This window comes from Microchirus variegatus (genome assembly GCF_963457635.1).
Source record: "Microchirus variegatus genome assembly, chromosome: 22".
NCBI classification, from domain to species: Eukaryota; Metazoa; Chordata; class Actinopteri; order Pleuronectiformes; family Soleidae; genus Microchirus; species Microchirus variegatus.
This window is the reverse complement of record NC_139823.1, coordinates 13122392-13147721: the sequence shown is the minus strand read 5'-3', so window position 1 is coordinate 13147721 and position 25330 is coordinate 13122392. Positions and strand designations below refer to the sequence as shown.

The 25330-nt window shown below is 40.6% G+C and overlaps 1 protein-coding gene across 1 annotated transcript in view; it reads left to right on the top strand.

Moving 5' to 3' along the window:
- The window catches only part of ptpn4a (protein tyrosine phosphatase non-receptor type 4a), a gene marked incomplete at its 3' end in the record, with an annotated part of 59289 nt that extends 37789 nt beyond the window's left edge, over window positions 1-21500 (top strand). Inside the window, 20 exon segments of the mRNA XM_083908895.1 lie at window positions 1176-1296; window positions 2108-2195; window positions 3325-3413; window positions 5656-5719; window positions 6395-6567; window positions 7766-7835; window positions 8232-8365; window positions 9067-9228; window positions 11295-11454; window positions 13679-13762; window positions 13916-13972; window positions 14258-14414; window positions 15569-15735; window positions 16547-16637; window positions 16747-16808; window positions 17621-17767; window positions 18512-18640; window positions 19771-19919; window positions 20831-20966; window positions 21084-21500. Of these exon segments, the coding sequence (XP_083765021.1) occupies window positions 1176-1296; window positions 2108-2195; window positions 3325-3413; window positions 5656-5719; window positions 6395-6567; window positions 7766-7835; window positions 8232-8365; window positions 9067-9228; window positions 11295-11454; window positions 13679-13762; window positions 13916-13972; window positions 14258-14414; window positions 15569-15735; window positions 16547-16637; window positions 16747-16808; window positions 17621-17767; window positions 18512-18640; window positions 19771-19919; window positions 20831-20966; window positions 21084-21500 (2657 nt within the window).
- Window positions 21501-25330: the final 3830 nt, after the last annotated feature.

Here is a 25330-nt window from a genome sequence, read left to right as displayed (position 1 = left end):
GAAAAATGTTGATGTTCAAATCAAAATTATCCAGATTTTAATGATTTCTTCGTGACATAGAGCAAAGAAACAAGAACATATTCACGTTTAAGAAGCTGAGAAATCAGAGCACTGTTTAAAAACCACTCGGTAAAGCTGACGGTCAATTTAGTAATCGATTAATAATTGAACAATCGTTTTCTGCCCCACCCACCACCACCACCCACTTATATGCAGCCTGGTTTTACTGCATCGATCTCCTGATGTGATCAGTATGTTTCAGTACAAGGTTTATGTCGGTGTGCTTCCATGTTGTTTGTTGTTCTCCTTTACAAGATGATTGTGAGAAATGTTGCAGCTAAGGTGTGAAGAATCTTTTTTTTCCCCTCACCTCTAAGTGATATTTTTTCTTTTTTTTTTTTGTTGAATGCTCAGCACAAAGTGAACTAGACTGTAGAGGGGTGAGATCATGAAGTCATTCGGTGCCGTTTTGGGTTCATCATAACGAGCTGAAACGTATGAATCACCGAACGAGACGGTTTTCAATGTCACTGGGTTGATTTTGCAGCGAAAACATAGTGTTTTTATTGTCAGGATCTCCACAAATCCTCGGTACCTGCAGAGAGAGAGCGCGTGTAATAGAAATAGTTTACAAGACAAGTGCTTACCTGTCTGTCATTAACTGACCTGTTTACATGAAGAAGACACAAAGGCGTAGTTAGTTAGGCTAGTTAACCTATACCTAACTGCTGAAGATGACTGTGGTCGGTGTCTTCCATCTTCCGTTTTTAGGGCTTAACTTTGTTGAGAGTGTTTATAGGAAGGTTGTGTTGATTGTGTTTAAACAAAGTGTAGATTTCTGTTGCTTTTTTAAAAATGATCTGATCTCACCTGTGGTTTTCTCAGTTTCTCCGGTTTACCATCCATCGTGTAGAAGATGAATGAGTGAATGAATGAAACCGGTTACCTAGTATTTGGTAAACTCACTCCGATATATTATACACTTACTCATTATTTATTTGTTTGTGAAGGATTAAATGACAGCAATGTGTTAAAGCCTCTCTCTCTTCCCTCATGTTGCCTCATTATGTGTCTTTACTTCTTTACTCTGTGTATATTCAAGTGAATGCAGTGATATGACAGCAAATCTCCCTCTTTGTTTCTCTGTGTGTGTGTGTGTGTGTGTGTGTGTGTAGCCGAGTTAGGCGACTACAGTGAAACGGAGCACAGTCCTGGCTACCTGTCGGAATACTGCTTCATCCCCAACCCTCCGCAAGACTTCCACAAAGAGGTCGCCAAACATCACCAGCAGCACAGGTACCACCAAGATGCACACTAACCCCCAGTATGGAAAAATGTAGGTGTTGTTTCCAGACTATTATCTCACTGTCTGAAATAAAATATATTAGTATATACAAATCAAAACAAGTTACTAACGAACATAGCCTACCTGTAGATGATATGAGACTAATCGAGCTGGCTGTAGAATGATGTCGAGTTACCATGGTTACCGTTACTGACTGCGATTCTCATTTATTTATTATTTTCCATATGTGTCCTCAGCTGCGACAGTGTCATGGGTCGATGCAAGTTTTCCGAGGTCTGGCTTCATGAAAAATGAGCGAAGGATTTTAAAACCATTTATTTACATAATAAGCATCTAACAATTAGCATTCAGATGTATAATATTGACTGAAAAATCCTCCGAGAAGTCTGGGAATTTGAGTCTGGAATTTTGAAAATGGAAAATGTGTAGGAACTCTGCCTTAAACTAAACCTAAAGGGTTTGACCCTTAAGCCAGGCCTTAAATGCCAAAAAGCCCTCACTTTCCTTCACTCCCTAATGGTGTGTTATTTATTTTGGTCGTCACAAAGATACACATACAAGATCACATGCATACACACACACACACACACGCTCACAAAGAAAAATGTCTGAATTTGTTCTCCATTTTATTTCTGATCAGATATTTTCTCCCTTGTCCATATGTCTCGGTAACACACTCTCTCTTCTTGTGTCTACCTTGTCATTGTAACTCTCTCTGCTCCCACACACGACCTCCCTTTCCCTGTCTGTCTTTGTACTCTACCTCCTCTCACGCTCTCCCTCTCTCCCTCTCTCTCGCAGCGGTCTATCTCCTGCTCAGTCAGAGTTTAATTATCTGAACACAGCACGCACGCTGGAGCTCTACGGGGTAGAGCTGCACTATGCAAGGGTAAGTCAGGTTTTTTTTATTTTATGCATGCTGGTGTGGGGGGGTGTTGCCATTTATGTAATGTGTAATATTATTTCTCCAAAAGCGACACATCCAGTGACAAATAATATAATAAGGGAATCTTTTGATCCCACTCCACCCATTTCCTCTCCCAGAAAAACCCTGAGAAGTGCAATATAATCCAAGTTTATGTCCACTGTCAACAATTGTGACCAAAATTGAAACTGTGGTATGGTTCTCCCTCCCCTAACTGTCACATCAACTTTGATATACTCAAATCTAGCACACATTCCAGTATCTTGGTTTTGAAACACCAAGATTCTCAGAAATGTCCTTATTTTTTAAGGAAAAGCACCTTTTTTACTGAATACAACATTAAATGAATCAGAAATACACTCTATACATTGTTAATGTGGTAAACGACTATTCTAACTGCAGATGTCTGGTTTTTAATGGAATATGTACATAGGTGTATAGAGGCCCATATCCAGTGTTCTAATGGTACATTGTGTTTTCTAATCGTGTTAGAAGACTATTGGATGATTAGAAAACCCTTGAAAACCCGTGTGCAGTTATGTTAGCACAGCTGAAAACAGTTTTGCCGGTTCTTTGACGATTATTTCTAATCTTGTCAATGTCTTGACTATATATTCTATTAATTTTGCAACTCTTTTGGTGAATAAAAGTGTGACTTTTAATGGAAAACACCAACAAAATTGTACAGGTGACCCCCAAAACCTTTGAACAGTAGTGTATCTGAATTCAAAAATCAGTTTAATCGTGGTGGACAACGTCAACGTTTGCTGTCGATGATACTTGGACCTTTGCCCGCGCCCATTCTCACATGTTCTATTCTTGTTCCCCACAGATTGTTATTTACGTCTGTGTGGGTTTCACAGAGCATCTCCTTAACCTCTGTTTCTCGGTTTTGAGGCAGATCTGTTTTCCAGCGAGATCAACATGTTTTGTTAGCAGTGAGGAGGAAGCATTTCCAAACATTTCTTGGCTCGTTTGTTTTTTTGTGAACTGTTGGGATTCTCCGCCTCTCTCTTTGTCCTTGTTTGGCTGTCGACACCTTCACTGAACACACACAAACACACACTGTCCCTCTCTGTGTCTCTCTCTGCAGGACCAGAGCAACACAGAGATTCTGCTTGGGGTGATGTCCGCTGGCATTGTGATTTACAAGAACAGGGTACGGATCAACTATTTTCCATGGTGAGTGACACAAACATCCACATCACACAGACTCTGACTTTCTGACTTTGTGATTTACATGGTGTTCACGCAGAGATTTACTTCAACGTTTTACTGATGTGTGATGAGGGTGTGTGAAGCTGCTCAAAGTGATAGAGCATCGGCGGGGGTTGTTTTGATGAGAGCTTTCAGGACCAGTAATGATAATATCACGTTCGCCACAGTCGAGGTTAAAGGAGCTGGCATGTAACCATGATTTAATTTCAGTGCAGCACTTGGTCAGGGTGGAGCGAGTCATTTGCACGGCAATGGATTTAATGATTGTGTAATCACAGCCATAGAATCAGAGACCATAATGATATTACTGCGAGAAGAAGACAAACAATGAGGGACCGGCGACGGAACCCTGCGGGACACCTTTTAGGATGGGATTTGACACGGAGGTTTCAGCTAAAAAGGAAGTTTGTCAGCGTGTGATGTACTACAACAACACACACACACACACACAGAGAGGCTACAACTGATGTGTATTTTTGCTTGAATTTGCGAGAGACTTGGTGTGAAATCTGTCCCGAAACAAACGTGTGATCAGAGGTTCAGTCGTTTCAGTTACACCTGCCAACTGACTTGATGCGTCTTCTCCTCATCCTTTGTTTTTAAAACGAAAAAAACAGTTTGAGCAGCTCCACTGCTAAAAGCAAACCTTCGCCACCGTATGTTCTGCGGTGCTGAGTCAGTCAACCTGCGTCCAACTCCACTTGAACGGCCTCCAAGAATTTTGATTCGTTAACCTCCCACATGGTGATTATCGACATGATATTCTGATGTTTAAGCCTCATTAGAGCTTTTCAAGAATTATTGATTTGATTCCACTGATTTTTGAACCAGGTTTCCTAGAAACCATCTGCACTTTGTCCTCTCTTTTTTTCTTTTTCTTTCTCTCTCTCTGCCTAGTTCTGCCTGTCTCTCATTACTCTTTTTCTTTTGCTTTGATTGTCTTTCTCGTGCCCACATTCTCTCTCAGAAGCATCAATTCTTTGAAATCACCCATACTCTGTGGGAGGCTAAATGGAATTCCTAACTACTAAAGCTTGTGGATAAATAAATTCAGTCGTGTAGGCTTAATACACGCTCACTCACGCTGGCCAAACGCTCATAGCAGCTGGTGTGGCCAGTGTGTGGACATCAGTGTGTGGACATCAGTGTGTATATCTCACGCGTCTGTTAAAATTCACTTTGTGATGAAGGGTCAGGAGACGTGTGCGCGGCATAAGTTTGTGCAAAGTGTTCCTAAGTGTGCATAATAGAGTCAGTGGAGCTAAATTTAGACGCCAACAGCGGTGTCCCCCCAACAGCTGTCCACGACCATGTGGTGAAAAAGAGAGACATGACTGTACCGTGACTGTCGATCGTACACAGTGATCGTCTGTTTTCTTTTTCCCCTTCACGACTGTTTGTCTTCTTCTTTTCTTTTGAATCACTTGACCCATAAGAGAAGGACAGGTCAAAAGAGAGAGAGAGAGACAGGAAAAAAAAAATGAGACTTTTAGATTTGTGCCTCTTCCCTATTCCTGTTCACAGCAGCCTGACAAATGAGCCACACTTAGATGCGCTATGACTCACGCCCTGCCTAAGCATGTGTGTGAATGTGTGTGTTTGTCATGCAAGTGTGTGTGTGTGTGTGTGAGTAAGTATGTAAAATATATTTAGCAGAGAGTGATGAGTCACAGCAGTAGAAGCAGCAGCAGTGGAGCTCTAGGAAAGGATTATGTTTTTATTCTCTGCTGCTCATCAACAGACTCCTGATTTAAATTGTATTTAATGCCCGTTCCCTGCATCTTCACACAAATGACTGCACGGTGTATAGATTGCAGAGAAAGTATAGATGTCTCGGACTCCATACCTCAAGGGTTTGAGGGATTAACTTTAGCTAACAGTTGGGAAGTGGCACGTGGGTCAGCGTACGTGAAGAGGTCACGTTTCATTGAGATGTGTGTTTTAGTGTCGAGTGGAGAAACCGGTGTTTTGGACTTGATAATCGGTAAACCAGTTGGTTTTTTAAATCATTAACACAAGCAACCTGATTTTTCAGCTGCTTAAATTGCAATATTTTCTGGTTTCTTTGGTCCGTTTTCTGTGGAAAATACAGTTATTCCGTGTTTATATTTGCTTCTGAAAAGCTTGTCCTGCATATTTTTGGATGGTCATCTGCTATTGTGTTAATGTGCAAAATTAAACTTTTTTGGTTTTTCTTTTCCTGCAGGTTGAAAATAGTGAAAATCTCCTTCAAGTGCAAACAGTTTTTCATCCAGCTGAGAAGAGAGGCGGTAGGTGTCTATTCACACACATACATACACACCTTTGCTCTGTCTGTTGTGTGAACAAATGGATTCCAGTGAGAGTTTGTGTCACACTAAAGTGTACTGGTTATGTAAATGTGTGCATACAGTTTGTGTCCTGGTTACTCTTTACACTTTCATCCCACACTTTGGATTCCCAATAAACAATTATACAGACACTTGACGAGTCAATGTCATCATAATTATTATTTCCTTCCCAAATATTTACATATATAATATTTAGATTTGCAAGGTCTAAAAGACTAATAACTACTTTAGTTATTCATTATTTGTAATGGTTAAATGATGGCTAATTAAGTAATTAGTTGTTTGTATTTATAACCAAAAGTAATGGAGGAATAAACAGTTAAAGCTGCCGTCTACAATGTTGTCTTACAGCTGAACTTGTCAGAGAGATCTTGCTCCCCATTGGATAAAGTGATAGCTGAAGGAATATAGAGCTATTTAATGTATTTCACTGACGGCATATTTAACCAAATGTGACACATCAAGACAAGAAACTAATAATAATTGTCGTTAACATGTAGGAACGGCTTCAAGTAATTGTTAATTGGTCAAATAAATTGCTGAAAGATGTGTTTAAACAGTGAAAAGAGCTCATGAATAAATGATTACACTGGTTGTTTTTTTTTACTGTTGCAGACGGAGACCCGGGACACACTGCTCGGTTTCAACATGGTCAACTACCGGGCCTGTAAGAACCTGTGGAAGGCCTGCGTTGAGCACCACACCTTCTTCCGGCTGGAGCGGCCCATCCCGCCGCAGAAGAACTTCTTCGCTCACTACTTCACCCTGGGCTCAAAGTTCAGATACTGGTAAGGACAAAAGGATGTGTGTGTGTGTGTGTGTGTGTGTGTGTTAACATATAAGATAATTGACGAAGCCCACAGAGAAGCTCTGTAAACATACATATATTTGGACCAGACTTTGTCTTTCTTCCTGTCTGACTTCCACTCAGTTAGTTCCACTGCAAGTAAACACCAACACGAGTGCATGTTTGTCGCCACTATAGAAGTTAATGCACGTGTTTCAGTGAGGCTGAGAGCCTGAAACATTAGCAGGGCAGTAGGCTTCCTTCATGCTTCCAGGCCTCAGAGAATTATTCATGATTTACCTCGAAAAAGGAAACGGTGTTTTGTTTGTTTTTGGCTTTGCATGCAGTTTTTTTTTTTGTGTGCAAGAACTAGCATCCTTTGCAAATTATTTACAGACCCACACTGCTGCCTCTCCTTTCTCAAACAACACACATCTTTAGATTGGTGAGAGACATATCCGGTGTTTTTGAGTTTGGGAAGAAGGCTTTGAGAGTGTTAAACCTCGTCTTGTCACAACTTTGTTTCACTTTAATGTCATTTACAGAAACTAAGACTCTGGTGTCCTCTTGTGATGTGCTTCATGAATGAGCCATGCTCTTGTGCTTGTGTGTGTGTGTGCATTTTAAGACTTTTCACCATGGGAGCAGGTTATTTGCTGTCACACATCTTTCATACACATTCACTCGCTGCCGGCACAGCCTTCATGTACAACGTGGGTTCAAGTGTCTTGCCTGAGGACACATCGGCATGTTGACTAACGGAACCGGAAAGTGAATGCACAACCTTCAAGTTGAAAGACAAGTTGCTCTAACACTTGAGCGACCATAAAAAGTTTTAAAAAAAATCTCAAAAATATGTATGTAAAATTTGTATGTCAAATTATGCTCAAAACTTGACAAAAAAAGTCATACCGTGGTATGTTGTCCAAAATCTGACAGAAAAGTCCCAAAAAGACATTTCCCCAAAATTTTACAAAAAAGTCATACCACGGTATGTCGTTCGAAATTTGACAAAAAAAAAGTCCCAAAAATTTTTTGTCCAAAATTTCACCAAAAAAGTTTAAAAGAAATTAAAATTGTCCTAAATTTGACAAAAAAGTTTCACAAATTCAGTATTTTCACGTGTAAGTTTTGTATTTGAATTCATTTGAAGTTAAATACTTTTTATTAAGTGTTCCTTTTGTCCCTCGTGTCTGCAGTGGACGGACAGAGGTGCAGTCTGTGCAGTATGGAAAGGAGAAAGGCATCAAGGACAGAGTCTTTGCCAGGTAGTGAACATGTTTTTTCTTGGTCATTTTCATCTCAGCATAGATTTGAATCCACATAAATATAAATATACTCACTGAAAACCCAGTCCTTATGCCCAACAGCCCAGTGGCAAAAGTCAGTTTAATGTGGCATTAGATTACACATAGCATTTTTTCAAAGTCTCTATACACACTATACTTCTTCTCTGTTATACATATGTAAATAGAATTAAATTGAGCTTTTTGATTAGGAAGGCTTTATGGACTGATCAGCAGAAGTTTGGAAGTAACACTTGGAGTAACTTGGCGTTCAGTAGATGTGATGTAAACCATAATCTCTTACACGCTTGTGCCTGAAATACGTGATTAGATTACACTTGTTATTCATCACGGCCCCGACTCTCTCGGTCCAAGCAGATCTCCCAGCAAGCCACTGGCCCGGAAGTTGATGGGCGGAAGTGACTGGGAGTCGGTCAGCAGGAACAGCCTCTCAGACGAGCGACTGGAAACCCAGAGCCTGCCCACTCGATCGCCGCCTGGGACGCCCAATCAGTGAGTCCAAGTTACACAGGGTTTATATCAAATACATTTGCACACACAAAAACAATGGAAATGTAAAGTAACTATAGTTTAAGATGTGAAAAAGACTGTTAGAAAATGTCTTCTGAGAGCCATACCTACCTACTGAGTAGCTGTACATTAAGGTTGCTGAAATACTCCTATAAAATTGATAAAACTGATTTAAATCAGTGGTTTTTATTATGATTTTCAGGTCCATACAAACAGTAATAATAACTATCTTACTACACATTACACTTACTTCCCATTTAGCCAACTGACAATGTACAATTGTAGCTCACGGTAAAGTATCACAGACACAATAAGCAGTGTAAAATTGTGCAAGGACCCATTAGGCATTCACCCATCCAATAATATACACAAATACATTTTTTTTTGTAAATATAGTAACATAAGAACAAGATTTGGAGCTAAACCTCAATATTTTGTAGAACCCTCTACCGAGGGAATGTAAGGAATAACAACAAAGACACAGAAATCCTTTTAAACAAATAATGGCTGTAATATAGATTATATATCTGGGAGAGATATATCCGTCTCTCCCATTTTTTTCAAAAAACTTCTAAATCAGTGATTTTATACCCGCCGACAAATATCTACCTAACCTTAGAAAGTCTGATGTTTTAATCCCCCGTTTGCCTTCTAACATTATCCGTTTTGTGTGTTTTTGTTAGAAATTCAATGTTTGTACAAGAGGGCACTCGATTACGCCCGTCATCCGTCGGACACCTGGTCGATCACGTGATCCACTCCTCGCCCAGCCTGCCCGTCTTCTCCTCCAATCACAAGTCTGCGTCGTCCACGCAGGCCAACAGCATCAGCCTGGACTCTACGCCGTGAGTCTCGCAGCAAATTCACCATCTTCTTTCCGTCTTGTTTTCTTTTCCCTCACACAATCTGTCCACTTTCCCCTAAAGCTCATCCTCTTTGGCTCTAACTTTGGTTGCGGAGCAGGAGATTTCATCACCTCATAAATAAAGCGCCCCACCAAAAACAGCTGCCCTTTAATTTCAAAGTAAAATTTTGCTCACCAGTGTCAGTGCCACTCTGTCTGAGCGTATCGCTGAGTTGACTGGTTTTTAAACGTCTGTCTGTGTCTGTGGCTTCTCCCGACAGTTTACACCCTCTCCCAGTGTCACTTAGTCGGCCTCTTTGGAAAGATGAACCATTTGGAAAAAACAGCCTGTTAAAATGTGTTTATAGCGCGTAGCAGGGCGGAGAGGGTGCACTGTTGTACGGCGGGGCTCCACCAGGAATGTTTATGTCAGTGTGTGTTTTCCGGCGTGTGCTAATTGTGCTCACACACTTCACGACATCTGGTGAATAATAAAAGTTCTGCTTGTGTTTTGAACCCTGAAAGTAAAAAAACAAAAACATAGTAGTAGTAAAGAATAGAAGGGATAGAGTTTAGATAAGGAAAAACCTGAGCTCTGAAGTGAGATATGGATCTAAAATGCACCCGTGGTTTGAGCCCAGACTGGTCTGTACTTGTGAATGGCACGCTCTCTCTGTTTACACAGTGTGTGTCAGGTTTTTTTTTTAACCCCTTTTTCCGTTATAAACATTAACTTTGTCAGGACCTGAAGTCAGAATGGAGACCAAAACTTGGTCCTAGTGAAGCAGAAGTGCCTTTATCAGGAACTGGTTAAGTTTAGGACTAAGATATATGTTGTGGTCAGGTTAGGGTTAGGTGTGAAAAGGTGAAAGGGAAAGGGATAAGAAATAATTATTTGTTTAGGCTGTCCAAATGAATAGAGTTCAACGCAGTGTCCTCAGAAATATAGCTGTGCAAACGTATGTGTATGGTATTAGATGGACTTTTTTGCTGTTCATATTAAATGTCATTCTTTAAAATTCCCTCAAATCAAAGCAAGACGTACAGGATTTGGGCTTCATGTTTGTTTCGCTTCATGATAATAATACTACGTTTATAGAGCACTTATCGATGTATGAATGTCCAAAACAAAGTCCTTGATGGATATCAGATCAAAGGAAAACAAATTAACAAAGTACAACTAATATGATTTAAATCAAACTGTTACAAGAAGCGATAAAATCAGATAAAATCACAAAAAGCTCTCTCAAAAATGTCTAAAATATAGACTGGAGCCAGGTCAGGGAACGCTTTAAAAACACTTATTTAAATGTATATTTTAAAAACGTACTTATCCCAGGTCCCTTGACTAAGTTGTGGTAAAGTATGATGATTCTTATACAACTGATTCCTTTGACTGTGTCACAGTGAGGAAGCTGAGGATGTGACCTGCTGTGCACTTTCTCTCCCACTGAAGGTCTGCCCTGGTTTTGACCCATAACAAATGTTAGTTTACATGTAAGGGGCTGTGTTTAAGACACAGAGTGGCCAAAATGGCAGCAGCCAAAACAAAGTCAGTGCTCTTTGACTGGTGATCACAACCCCCCCAAACCCCCCACCACCACCACCACCACCTTAGGACAGAGTGCAGCGTGTGCACGCAAACACTCAGCGAGATGCAAACAGGGAATGAAGTGACTGGCTTTTACCCCCCAGAGAGTGAGCCACGGTGCTGCTGAAAGCTTTACCTGACTGACCGTGCTATTTCAACATCCACACCGACTGCCTCTTTTATTGTCTGCTTGATGTAGGGGGGATGTTTTCTTTCCTTTGCAGAACCTTTTATTGAGGTTAATGCATTGTGACTAACACAGTGCTATTAAGCCTCTCTGTCTCTTTCAATCTCTTACTTCCCTTTATCTGTTTCTCTTTATGCGCCTCTGTCTTTTTTCCCCCCACACCTTTAACAAACAGTATGGCCTTCAGAGAGTTAGAGTTGTGTCTTTTTGTTCGTACCTGTGTGTTTGTGGCATCAGTTTTCCAACCTTCCTTCCACTGACTATTTGTCTCTTTCTCCACCTCGCTCAGCTCTCCTGACGGGGTTGATGGCCAGCCTCCAGCTCTGCCTCCTAAGCAGTTGAGCAGGAAGACCTTGAGTCAGATCATCCAGGCTCATTCTCAACAGAGCCTCCTGGACAACCACGTCAACGAGATGTACGACGTTCCCGTCAATGCCGACAAGACCACGGTCAGTGTCGCTGCAAACGCAAGACATGAATACTTATTTCGTCATTAAATGAATGTCTGTTACAATAAAGTACATTATACACTACCGTTCAAAAGTTTGGGGTCACCTATACAATTTTTCCATTAAAAGTCACACTTTTATTCATGAAAAGAGTTGCAAAATGAATAGAAAATATAGTCAAGACATTGTCAAGAGTAGAAATAATGATTTTTATTCAAACGTTTGCAGCTAGAATAGTCGTTTACCACTTTAACAATGCATAGAGTGTATTTCTGATTCATTTAATGTTATATTCATTGAAAAAAAAGTGCTTTTTCTTAAAAAAAATAAGGACATTTGTGACCCCAAACTTTTGAACAGCAGTGTATATGACAAATTATGTCAGAAAATAGTGGCTGAAAATATGTGAAAAGTAAATGGCAGCTTGAAACATGAAATTCCTTGTTTGAAATTCCTAAAGATGAGGAGAGGATGAACGGAGAGAAGAGCAGACTTGTTATGTAGAGAAAATAGAGAAAAAGAGCTGGACTGTAGCTAAACCAACTCTGCATTTCACATCCACTTTATTATTTCATATAACATAAATCAACAGCCACCATTTGGTTTAATAAAGCTCTCATTAAGAGTTTTGCTTAGATGAAATATTGACCTGAGGGCTCATTTAATGCTGAATTCACACAGGGCTTTAAGAGCAGTTTGGTTTCTTTTCGCTCATTTTTTTAAACCCACACATTAGCTGTCATTTCATCCCTCTCACAGCGAACCATCCCCATTACATTATACCTATTTAAATAAAATATAGCAATCGCTCATAGATAGATAGCTTTATTGTGTATACTGCTGACCCTTCTGTTCCATCTCGCACTCCTCTCACCGCATTATCTGTAGAGACGCTAACACGTTAATTCCTCTCCGGGACAAACCTTGAGATCAGATTTTTCATGTCCTCCCAACTCCTGAGTGTCCGTGGAGCCACATAAATATTATATCACAACCCATTTTCTCAACCCTGAGTCGCTAACATAAGATTTGAACAACCAGGTCAGGGCCAGGGCCCTTGATTTCCCATTCTTCAGTGAGTGAGAGTGGATTATACAGTTAGCAGGTCTGACCTCCTCTGAGGAAAAAGCACCACCACAGGACTTGAAATGCCAAAGCCAGACCTTCAGATACTGGATCAGTCCACTTTTGGCTAAAAACCAGAATGGGACCGAAGACAAGTGACCAGACAGATCCAATTACCCTGTTCACGTCCAACGCTTCGTGCAAAGCTGCCTTATGTGAACAGGGAAATTACATTTTTTTGTTGTTGTGTCCTCAAAACTTCCACCAATCTTCCAATGAGTAAGCCCAGACAGAACTCTAGCTCCAATTTGCTTCTTCTGATTTTTAGAGAGGGGGATTAAACCACGACAGACGTCGTTGGAAAAGCCCCACGACAGATTCTTAGGGACTCAGCCTGCAACCCTGTCCGGTTTGCAAAGAATGGATTCGGTACCTCTCCATCATCTAAAATGGACCGTACCATTCTGAAATCATAAGCACAAGTGTTCCTCTGTGCGGCTTCAAAAATGTTATTTACTTTCTAACATTTATCAATGAATTTATCATTGATAAACGTTGAACAGAGATGTTCTTTTACTGACCAAAAAAAATCTTAAATCCACATTTAGCAGCCCACTGAACCACTTGGTTCAAGGCTCATTGAGTTTTTCGAAATAAATGTTCAGTTATTCTCTTTATCCAGTAGAATATTCTCTCTTGAATGCCGGCGTCATTAAATAAAACTCATTCCCTCTACATAGTCATACTCTTTTTCAGTGTCTAAAGACAGCTTTCTTATTGATGATTGCTCTTCTTCTTACATTTATGGCCTAAAATGGCAGAGTCCATTGTATTTTTATTTTAACCAGTTCTAATCTTTTCTAGATCTTTGTCAGGGGGGAGTTAGTGCTCCGTGCTTAGATCCTTTGATGTCTGTGTACTTCACTAATTCCACAGTCTAACATATACAGAGGCACAAAGAGTATTCTCCCCAATCTATTATTGTCTGTCCTCTCTTTGCTGCACTTCCACCACTATGTTTAAAGTAGCTCCCGTCATGAGACTAAAAACTCAGGTGATATTTACATAACATCATAAACAAAGGAGTTACAGACTGAATTATTGAAGCTGATCTGAACATTGTAACTTAAAGTTTGACTGTTTATCTTTGTTCTTTCAGCTGAACGGCGTCGTCCCTCATGACAATTTGGTCCTGATCAAGATGAGACCTGATGAACACGGACGATTTGGCTTCAACGTGAAGGCGAGTCTGTTTACAGGCTTCCTGTTTGCTTTGTTCTTTGAAGCACCGTCCTTCATCCATCTTTTTTTTTAATTTGTTCTTTTGTTTGTGTAAAGTTATACCACAGTGGCCTTTTGCCTTTAATAACACGCGTGTCTCTCTCTGCGTCTGCAGGGCGGTGCTGACCAGAAGATGCCCATCATCGTGTCTCGAGTAGCTCCGGGAACATCGGTAAGTCGACGACCGCCTCACGAGTCAGTGAATGAGAAAATAAAATGTCTTTCTCCTGCTTTATTTTTTTATTTTAAGGAGCACGTTTCGTAATAGCACAAGAATAGCAAATGCACCTTCACATATAACCTCAATTTCAGCTTGTTTTGTACATTTTCCTCATTCAACGGAAGCAATTTATTGAGCTAAAAAACTCCATGCACCACATGAAAGGAAGCATATATTTATCTCTTTTCTTCTTCACTCTCACTTTTTGACCGTTTGCTTCGTCTCTTTCCTCTTCAGGCTGACCTCTGTGTGCCTCGCCTCAACGAGGGCGACCAAGTGGTCTTGATTAATGGGCGGGACATCTCTGATCACACCCACGACCAGGTGGTCAAGTTCATTAAGGCCAGCTGTGAGAGCCACTCCGGGGAGCTCATCCTATTGGTCCGACCAAACGGTGAGTCATTTCCGTTGGTTGGTTCCAACGTGCTGTTTTAATGCCAGCCGCCGATTGGGTAACGTAGATTGTTTTTCTTCATAGCTTTGTAATTCATCTAAGGGAGGTTATTTCCCTCTATATTGTATTATTTTAGTATATTATAGTAAATTTTTCTCTGTGTGATTTTCATATAAGCCTCTACAGATCTCCACTGCACCTTTTCTTGTTATTTTTATTCATATTTATGTGTGCAGGGGGAAAAAAACAAACTCTTAAATAAAAAAAACACCAAGTGCACCATGAATGCAACTTCCCACAGGTTCCATTTGAAAGAAGCTTTACATAAACATATACAAGGGATAAAAACTGTATTTTTTACGTCCGCAGAAATTCAGTCAAGTATCAGGTGAGCTATATCAACCATTATGTACCTTTCATGATTATCATATGACGCTAAATGGGTCATACATTGGTTGTACTGTATGTTACAGTGGAGTTGGTTTTGTTACTGCCAGCTTCTTAATCGTTACACCTGGCAGCTATGTTGCTGCAGCTCATTTTCCATTTAGCTATGCAAGAATCTTCTTCTTTTTTTTTAAACACTTATGTGATACAAGGCTGAAGCAAAACATATTGACAGCTGGTGCAGCCCACTCCTGAAAAATTACACAAGCCACACATCTGCTCACAGGCTTTGATTCTGCCTCTGATTTCTCTCGGGGAGCTGTGGTCTCACGTTTTTTATATCTGCAAATGAGATTCATAAAATTGTACCTTGCTTTCTGTACGCATCATACATACAGTACGCACCGTGTAGGAAGATGGCAAAGCTTTTCCTCTAGCCAGCATTAACAACACGGGGAGGGGGAGTATTTAAAGATGATTAAATCATGGAAATTTTGACTATTGAAACTGGGTCAAAGAGGGATTTGTGATTTTTGGATTCTCTCCTGAATTACATCTAAGCACAGCATTGCATCAATGTACCAAATGACTGAAATTCACATTATTGGCAAGAGAGCATTGTGCAAGTGAGGCTCGTAGGTCATATTGTCATTTTTTTTTACCGTCATCACTTTAATGCCCTAATGACAAGTTTAAGCCAAAGTCTATTTCATGTAACCTGTGACATAATCTTCCCGTTCTTTTTTTTTTTTTTTGCCCCCTTTCAGCCATCTACGATGTGGTTGAGGAGAAGGTGGACTCGGAGCCAGATTTTCAGTACATCCCAGAGAAATCCCCTCAGGATCCCGCCCAGCTAGACCAACATGCACTGAGAGACTCTATGGTCACACTGAAGGAAGGCCTGATCAGTGGAGCCATACTGGCACAGTTTGACGTGAGGAGAAAGACACATGAAGCAGCTCACATAGACATGCACACATACCTGGGAAATCACGTGAAGCAGTAGTTTTTGATTATTATTACTGTTTGATCATTGTTTTTAAAACCTGTAGTTGTTGGTTATGGCGCTTTTCCAGCATACAGTTCTAGAACTACTTTGCTCTACTCTACTTGGTAAGGTATCAGACATGTCGTTTTCCATTACTGTAGCATAGCACGGCTGCACGAAACTGCTGTGACGTTGTTTTATACGCAACACAAACACACAATCTAATGACAGAATTAGTTAATTAAAGAGATTAGTTCAGTATTTCCTGCATGACCGGAGCGCAGACGGCGTCTGACAGTCGCTCAACTGAAATACGGCTGAACAGGTAGGGATTCGGCTCGTGATCGCTGACTTTCGGGAGTGTTGTTGTTAAATATTTAGATTTAAGGCGTTTCCTTGCTAAATGGTGGAGATTAACGCATATTTTCAGGATTTTTTAAGTCTTTTTATTAACTGATCTACATTTTGGCATTGTTCGATTTGATTTTTGTGTCGGACGTCGCACTCCCGACTCTCTGCCAGTCAGTGGCCGGCAGTCTGTTAACATCACATTTAATATTGTCTCAGCTCGTTTGGAAGGTACTAAAAAAAGCAGTACCAGGTACTATACGTGATCAAAATCATGCTAGGGTAGTGCTGTATAGTGTAAAAGCACCATAAATTAACACGCAAGAACATGCACAAAATAAATCGTTAATGTTCATTGATCTTCCTTTGCGATAAAGGCTAAATTAAAACGTGTGTTCTTTTCTTACAGCAACTGTACAGGAAGAGGCCGGGGATGACCATGCTGTGTGCCAAATTACCTCAGAACGTTTCCAAAAACCGATACAGAGACATCTCTCCTTGTACGTGGCCGCACACACTTGTCTGTTTCTGTAAACCTATCCTAAGTAACCTTGTTGTTTCCTCTTGAACCTCATTTCTCTTCTTCTTCTTCTCTCTCGCCCTCTGCAGACGATGCCACCCGGGTCATTCTGAAAAGCACAGATGACTACATCAATGCAAATTACATCAATGTGAGTTTTGACCTCCTTCCTTTTCGCTTTGTTTTTGTCATCGATATCTGTGCATTTTGATCGTTTGAGACATGGCGGGTGGATGATGAAGTGAAAAACACCACGAGACCAGAGACAGTGCAAGTGGATGATGTCATTAAAAAGTGACCAAAGTGAAACGGTTCATTACCTTGCAGATTTCTATACATTTAAATAGTGTAAAAAAAACAAGTTTTAGGTCATGTAAATAAATAACATCAGTCTTGCAGAAATGTTACATATGTCTACATATGATCAGTGTCATCATTTATTAGGTAGAATTCATTCTTCCATCCATTCACCAGGGTATAGTTGAAAGATGTTCGCTCACAACTCATCTATGTGAAGTCTTTTAAGATTTTGTTCTGTAAGCTGGTGAAGTTGATTAAAGTTGAAACCTGGATGTTATATCACAAGTTGCCTCTCTTGCACACCACCATGAGGTGAAAAGTCAAAACTGTCTGATCAGGCTTGAGAGGAATCTTTGACAAGCCTAACATTAATGTTTTATATCAACAAACATTGTAAAGTCAAGATATTATACATGAATATTTCAATTACTGCTTATAAGAAGTACAAATATATTGTTTCTCTTTCTGTTGCTGTGACCTCTGACTGATTTAATGGCATTATATTAAGTTTTGAACGTTATAATGTTTTGATGTCTGTCTCCAGTAAGTGCTTTAGAGGCCTATTCAAACGGGAGACGAGGACTCTTTTGAATAGAATTAGAAAAGCTTTAAAGTGAGATCCACTTGTGTATCATCATCATCTCTTTGTCTCTCCTTTGCTAGATGGAGATTCCAGCCTCCAGTCTGATAAACCGCTACATAGCGTGCCAGGGCCCTCTGCCCAACACCTGCCCGGATTTCTGGCAAATGACCTGGGAACAAGGCTCGTCCATGGTCGTCATGCTGACTACGCAGGTCGAGAGGGGCCGGGTATGTAGACTTTTCTCACAGTTTATATTGACATCTTTCAAGCTAGACACTGTGTTAAGTTGTACTTTACTGTACGTTTGGCTGGTGCTTTGAGTGCAGCTGAGTGGATAATGACTCATTTTGGTGTTTTAATACAGCCTAAGCTTATGTAGGCTGTAGCTGGACTGAATAAAACACATAGAAACACTTTCAAGACGTGTTGGAAGCTGTTACTGCTGCAAAATGGGGGCCAACTCCATATTAAAGTACTCTATATGTATTTGAATACGTAATTACAGTTGGTTTGTGATGGTCAGGCGTCTGAATGCTTTTGTCCATATAGTGTAGATCATAGATAGATAATGTCTCAGACTTATTTGATCATTATTATTCATTAAAGACACAAAGTGAGGAAAAGGTTGTCACAGTGAAAACACCACATCTGTCAGCCTTGGTGTGAATTTTTAATTGGAAATACTTGCTTCATTTTTTCTTTTCTTTCCCGGAGTTAATCAGAAGTGTCTTTAACAGCCTTAGCTATAGTGTGAATGAATACAACTGGGAGATGTGGCCCAAAATAACAATATCACAATACGAAAAATGTTGTAATTATTTGATCAGTAATTGTTGTGATAAGATGTCAGGTAGTTAAAGACGTGAGGTTTGTTGAAATGAAACGACACACTTTTTAGAGCTTTTGTTCAATTGATCTTGGAAGAAAACGATATTGCCCAAACGCTGATCTTTTTTATCTTGTGTTCAAAGGTAAAATGTCACCAGTACTGGCCCAATCCAGACAGCACCACCACCTATGGAAACTTTACAGTCACGTGCCACAACGAAGAGGGCAACTCTGCCTTCCTGGTCCGAGAGATGACCCTGGTGCACACGCAGGTAACCGCACTCGACAATAACAAAACAAAAGAAAAGGATAAATCCTGAAAGTGATGCAAGAATGAGAGGAGGAGGAGAAAGAGGGCGTGTGCTGGTAACCAGAGCAGGTTAGAGCAGGAAGGTGAAGGACTTTGTCCTGCCATCAAAAAACAACCTCCAAAGTCTCTCTGGGAGGATACGCTGCCGAGGACCCCAGGAGGAGGTTGTGTTGCCATAGTGACCAGAGTGTGGGCTGTTCTTTTTCTGGCTCCCGCTGCTGCATGCGGGCCACGTAGGGAGGAAGAGAGAGGGGGGGGGGGTATCTGGTTGCCATGACAACCACCCGCCCTAATCAGTCACACTGATGAAATAGAAAGCGGGTGGAAGCGAAAAAGCTCGGCGAGGAAACAGAGAGCGGGACAATGAGAGTTTGAAACACAGACGTGTGAGAGTGTGAGGGTGTTTTATTGTCACGTTGAACTTTTATTTTGTCTTCTTCCTTCAGTTAAAATGTATCTTTGTATCTGTGATATATCAGTATGTAACACGTCATGTACAGAGTCAGTTTCCGGGGACAAAAGCTAATTAGAAATGATCCTTTAATGGAGTCTAAATGTTCTCGCTGTTACCTCATCATTTCCCGCTGTCTTGTGTTTTCCTGATTGTTTCTCTGCTTGTTGCCCTTGTATCATGACCTTTACAGTATAAGGATGTAGGAGGGAGGCAATTAGAATTCTCCTCTGCCTGTGATCGTTGCTATGGAGATAGATGTGTTGCCATGGTGATGTGGCGAGGCAGTATATTAAAGAGGAACACATAGGTTCAGAGGAGCACGAGAAATAGAAGTCTGTAGTTTTCTTGCTGTAGGGTGTGTTTGTGCGTGTGTTTAATATCACTTACCCTTTTATATTTTTGCTATTTACTGCATTTTGCCATGAGGTTCAGAAAGTAACATCAGTGTCAGGTGTTTTTAATGAAATAGGAAGCAGCAGTGTGAAGTATAAAAGCACTGTCTGTTTTCCTCAAGTCCTGTTTAATGTAGTCATTAAAGGCCATAAATATACAAACAAGATGCCTTTCAGACTGAGAATAAACAATAATTCTTTGTGTCAATCATTCATCAATCTGTCTGTCTCTCTGTGTGTGTTCAGAGTGAGCAGCAGAGGGAGCTCACTCAGATCCAGTACCTGGCGTGGCCCGACCATGGCGTTCCCGATGACTCCACCGACTTCCTGGACTTTGTGGCTTTGGTACGGACCAAACGGGCGGGACAGGACCAGCCGATGGTCGTACACTGCAGGTAAAAGTGCCAGCGTCATTGTGGGAATTGTGTGACTCTTTTCTTCCTTCAGGCTCAATCAGTCAATCAGACTTGATTTAGGGGGAAAAAAGTCCCAACTCTAACACTAAGAACAGAAAATGAAATAAACTAGAAAAGCACTCAAGGCAGCTCAGTGCCTCATCCAAATCCGTCCATGACTTTTTTCGACGGAGAAACAAACCCCGGCGAAAACATATACCTCAGGCAGAGGTCAATAACTAAGTGAATAATAGTACAGTAAATTTCAAATAAAAGTAATAAGGTGATTTATACCAACCAATGAGGTTAAATAAATGAAAATATAGGATATATATAAAGAGTCGGATTAAAGTATGTTCTAAAAATGTTAAAACTTATGAATAGGGCTGAAACAATTACTCTATTATTCAATAATGGATTACTAAATTAACTGTCAACTATTTTGACAATCGATTAATCGGTTTTCAGCTTCTGAAATGTGAATATTTTCTGGGGTTTTTTGCTCCATATAATAAAGAAATCATTAAAACGGCAACAGCTCAAAAAACACGTATTGCAGTTTGACATGTTAACACTTCTTGTCCCCGCTCGTCCCTGCACTCCCCGTGTATAGACACAAACACTCCCTCAGGTCAGGTCTGATAGTATTGCTTGACTGAGCATCGCATACAAGTCATAGCATCAACAGGAAAATGTCACCAAATGTTTCAGACTTCAGCTTTAATATAACAGACAAAAATGTAGATCAAATATCGGTAAGACTAAAATTACAAAGTAAAAAGTTCAAATAAATATATACGAGTAAATGAAGTGCAGTTAAAACGATCGTATCTCTCTAGCTTCACAGTGTCGTTGCGCTTGTTTCGTGACTAAAAACGTCCTTTGTTGTTGTCCTCGCTGCTTTCTTCCAGTGCGGGCATTGGACGGACAGGAGTTCTCATCACCATGGAGACGGCGTTGTGTCTAATGGAGGCCGGTCAGCCTGTGTATCCTCTAGATATCGTCAGGACCATGAGAGACCAGCGGGCCATGATGATACAAACCCCTGTATGTAGTCACATATCTGTGTGTGTGTGTGTGTGTGTGTGTGTGTGTGTGTGTGTGTGTGTTTGCATCAATCGACTGAAATCTCTCTCGCTGACATTGTGTTTGTTTTGTTTCCAGAGTCAGTATCGTTTTGTATGCGAGGCCATCTTGAAGGTCTACGAGGAAGGACTGGTCAAACCACTCACGACCGCCGCCATGTACCAGCAAAGAGAAAAGGTGAACGACGAGAGGGAGGAGGGGGAGAAAAGCGAGCAGCAGAAGGCGGGCGAAGAGCTGGACGAGACGGCGACGACGGAGGAAGGCGAATCGTTGGTGGATCGGCTTGAAGGAGAGCTGGACGAGGAGGAGGACGACGACGAGGAGGTGGAGGTGCTGGACGTGGGAGAGGTGACCGAAGAAGAGGAGGAAGAAGAAGAAGAGGAGGAGGAGGAGGAGGAAGAGGAAATGGAGGAGCCGAGCGTTGCAAGCATCACCAGCTTGACAAGCGAGACCAGCGTGAACCCTGACCCCGATCCCGATCCCTCGAACCTGTGACTTCTGACCACCGGGGGTCGTCACGAGTTAGAGTTCAGGTGGTCGGAGAACAAAAGCACTGTTGCACTTTATGCTGATAAAAATGGATTAAAAAAAAAAAAGAGACAAACAAACAAACATGAAAATCATGGACAAGATAGAATTTAAAAAAAGAAATCCAGCTGTGTTGACTAGGTACCTTTTTAGGGAACATTGTATGTTCAGGGTAAAGGAGGAAAAAAAAACTATACAAGGAATGAGAAGATAAAAGTATGAGAGAATAAAATGTGGATGGGGAATTGCTGTAGTGCCATAAGTATGAAGGGGAAGGGTCGCCCTCGTGGATGGAAAGCCCCGCCCTTTTCTTTTTTTTTTTCTCCTAATGGGTCGCCCTGTCCCCTTCTGAGCGAGTCTGCCAGACGGACCTGCCTTTTTTTAGTGTCCTTTTAGCTGATAAAGAGATATACCTTATCCTTTGTTCCTCAGAAAGAGTATTTATTGTGTTTTAGTTTGTGTCGAACCCTGTCCACTGAACAAAAAAAAAAAAGTTGTATGTTTTGTTTGTACGAGTCTAGAGCTTCACGCTTTCCTGATTAAATCTTAGGTAGTAAAAGTTAGTGTGATTCCTCCTCTTCTAACTACTTCTTTATTTCTTGTTTTTGTTTTTTTTTGTAGAGAAAAGAAAAAGTGATTTAATTTATTGTAACTTTTTTTTTTTTTTTTTTTTTTTATAAATCTTTCTGCACTTTCTCGTCCGAGTTTCTGACAGCTGGGACGCGGCCGAAAGCACCTCTTGTCTCACCTCTTGTGGCCAGTCGGATTCTCCATCCTGCTTTGTGCTGTGTTTTTGAGCTTATACGGACATGCGAACTCTGAAGTGGCTGTCCTCTGGCGTGGTGAGGAGCAGAACCAGTTTACAGTGCTCAGGGCGTGTGTTTACTGGCCGCCTCCCTATCTTTTCCATCCCTGTACGAGTCCCAGCAGCCACTGTTGACCTAAGACTGAAAGACGTGCTGATAGAAAAGTTAAACTTTGATTATTTATCAATTATTTTAAATGAATTCTCCTCCTCACACTGTGTAACATTGATTCAGCACACAGTTCCACACCTGAGGCTAAGAAACAAAGGCTAAGGTCAGTTCATGTCTCTCTGCAGAGTCTTATTCATTTTTGGCCCCATAGATCAACATTTGCTTTGTTGAGTTGACACAGATCTTCTTTATTGTCTTTATTTTTGACTTGGAAGTGTCCCAGAGGTCACTGGAGCAAAATGTCAAACCAACCACGATTGACCAATTTAATTTAGGACAGTCGACGATTCATAGAAGCAGCACAAAATGGAACGGTCCAACAGTACTTTCCTCTTCTTTCCCACTGGTACTTGTTTTTAAGCCAACGCGATGTGTTATGATTGAAAGGAAATGATGACTTGTATTTTTTATTCACAAAGCCCAGCATCGAGTTGCTTGTTGAATTTTTTTTTTTTTTCTGTGAGTACAGGTTACGCTGTCGGTGTGTTTTTGACTGAAGCCTGTTAATAATTTGATTTATTTTCAATATTGACTGCTTCGATAGTTGCTGTCAGGACGACAATGGACAAAAACCTACTGCTGTGTGCGTGCGTGTGCGTGCGTGTGTGCGTGTGTGTGTGTGTGTGTGCGTGCGTGTGTCAGTGTCATCTCCCTCTCCTCCGATGTCATTTCATTTACCATATAGTTTAGTAGCTGTCTGGTCTAAGCCTGCTTGTTCGTGAACTGGAATGAAAGGTTGTGCCATGAACCTCATCTAACCTGAACTCAAATTATTATTGTTGAAAAGTTTCAGAAAGAGCCACCTGTTTTGTAGTTTCTGTCTGCGAAACGGCAAATTCATAACACGCCGCACACCTGTCTTTTGAAAGCAGCTGAGAAATACATACTTCTGCCACAGAAATTGGAGCCTGGAAAGTGCTTTTTCGCTCTGCCTTTTTTTTTTTTTTTTAATCTTTGCAAACCCTCTCTCAAAAACAAAAAAAACTCAGTCAACACCAGTCATTTTCTGCACAGCCCACACAAAACACTCCCTGTTTCCCCCTCAGATGCTTTTCTTTTGCATCATTATGCAAGGATCCCACTCTCTCAGCATGGCCTCAAGGTGAATGACACATCTGAGCAGATTACATGGGTACAGTAGCACACCGCTACACCAGTGCAAACCAATGTCAGGGAACGATTGAATAATAATTGTTTTTTTTTTTTGTTTTTTTCATCAAATGCATCCAAGACCCCACATGCATGAGCTTAGAATTAGGATTAGAGTAGGCACTATGAGAGTGCTAGAATTGTATAAAAAAAATCCTGAATTTGGATCGCCACCAAAAATCGATATAATTTTGTCCTCGGGGCATAACCTGCATCCCCAGTAAATTTGATCAAAATCACTTTTTTTGAATTATGCTGCTCACAAACAAACAAATGCAGAAGAACACTGTTTAGCTTCTTTCATGGTGTTTTATATCAAGACAAAGCTAAAACACGGGTGCTGCAGTGTAACGTTGGTCACAGCTGCCAGAGTTTTCATCTGCACAAAACGTCCAACGACGAGCCGTGTGTGTGTGTTCAAAGTGTTTTGATGTCGACACATAATTGGTACTGTGTGTGTGTGTGCGTGTGTGTGTGTGTTTGGGGTACTGATCAAATGTAGTGTGGAGGCTGAGGCGACACCCACCAGTCGTGGGGGGGGGGACCCTGGGTTAGTGGTATTTTTGTAAAGATGAAAACAGTTCTAGTCGGGTAGGGAAAGGACAGCACTTTGTAGTAGGTGTAGTGGCAGGTAGTGCTACTGACGACAAGTTAAAAAAAAAAAAAAAAAGAGTTGGAGACAAAGCATTGTTAAAATGAGTTGTTTTTGTTCTGTTTTTAATTTATCATTTTTATTTGAAAATAAGACACCTGTAGGGAACAAGAAAAAGAAACTCCTCTAACTACACAGTGCCACTTGTTAATTTTGTGTAAATAATACTAGACAGTGTAAATACAATGTTGTATATGAAAAAGATCTTTAAAATAAAAGGGAAAATCATTTGTGAGCAGAAAGATTTTTTATTTTATATTTGATTTTTTTTTTTTTCCCTTCCTTTGAATGATTCAGATGTGACACATGATGGTGTGTATTTCAAGACTGCTATTTTGAACATTTCTGTTTGATTGAAACAATTCTCGATGACGGCAAGTGTAAATATTTATGGAACACGGAATAATGAGAAATGTTTTATCGTATTATACCCTTGGTTAACTCCTACCTGTGTCATAAAAAACAAACCTTTTGTCCTCAGTTACTTGTTTTTTTCCTGGTATGATGGTTTTACGGTGCTTTGGACATGTCTTTAAGCTCGATTGTGAACAATTAAAGCTTGTCTGTCAAAGCATGGATACGTGGCGTCGGATCACCTTGCTTTTCCACACTGTAAAAGTGAGGTTGGGCAACTTTGGAGAGGAGACCCACCACAACCACCACCACTAGAGACCTCTTTAAGTATCACTGGACTTGTATATTTAAAGTAAACAAAAACAGGGATGTTACTGAGAAAACAACTAAATACACCGTTTGCCCTGTGTTAATATGTATTATAATGGCAGATTGTCAAGAGACAAAGGGATTTAAATCCTACATTTTAAGCGTATATTAGACTGTCATCTTACTTTGTGAGGTACACAGTATCAGTGTAACGCAACAGAAGCCCAGATGTTAGATACAGCCGGCTTCTGTATCAGCGTGTGGTTATCTTACTGCATTAGGATGACATTTCTGCATATTTAAGGCAGTAAAAAAATAAAATGTCAATCATTCTGTGCATGCATCTATGCTGTCTG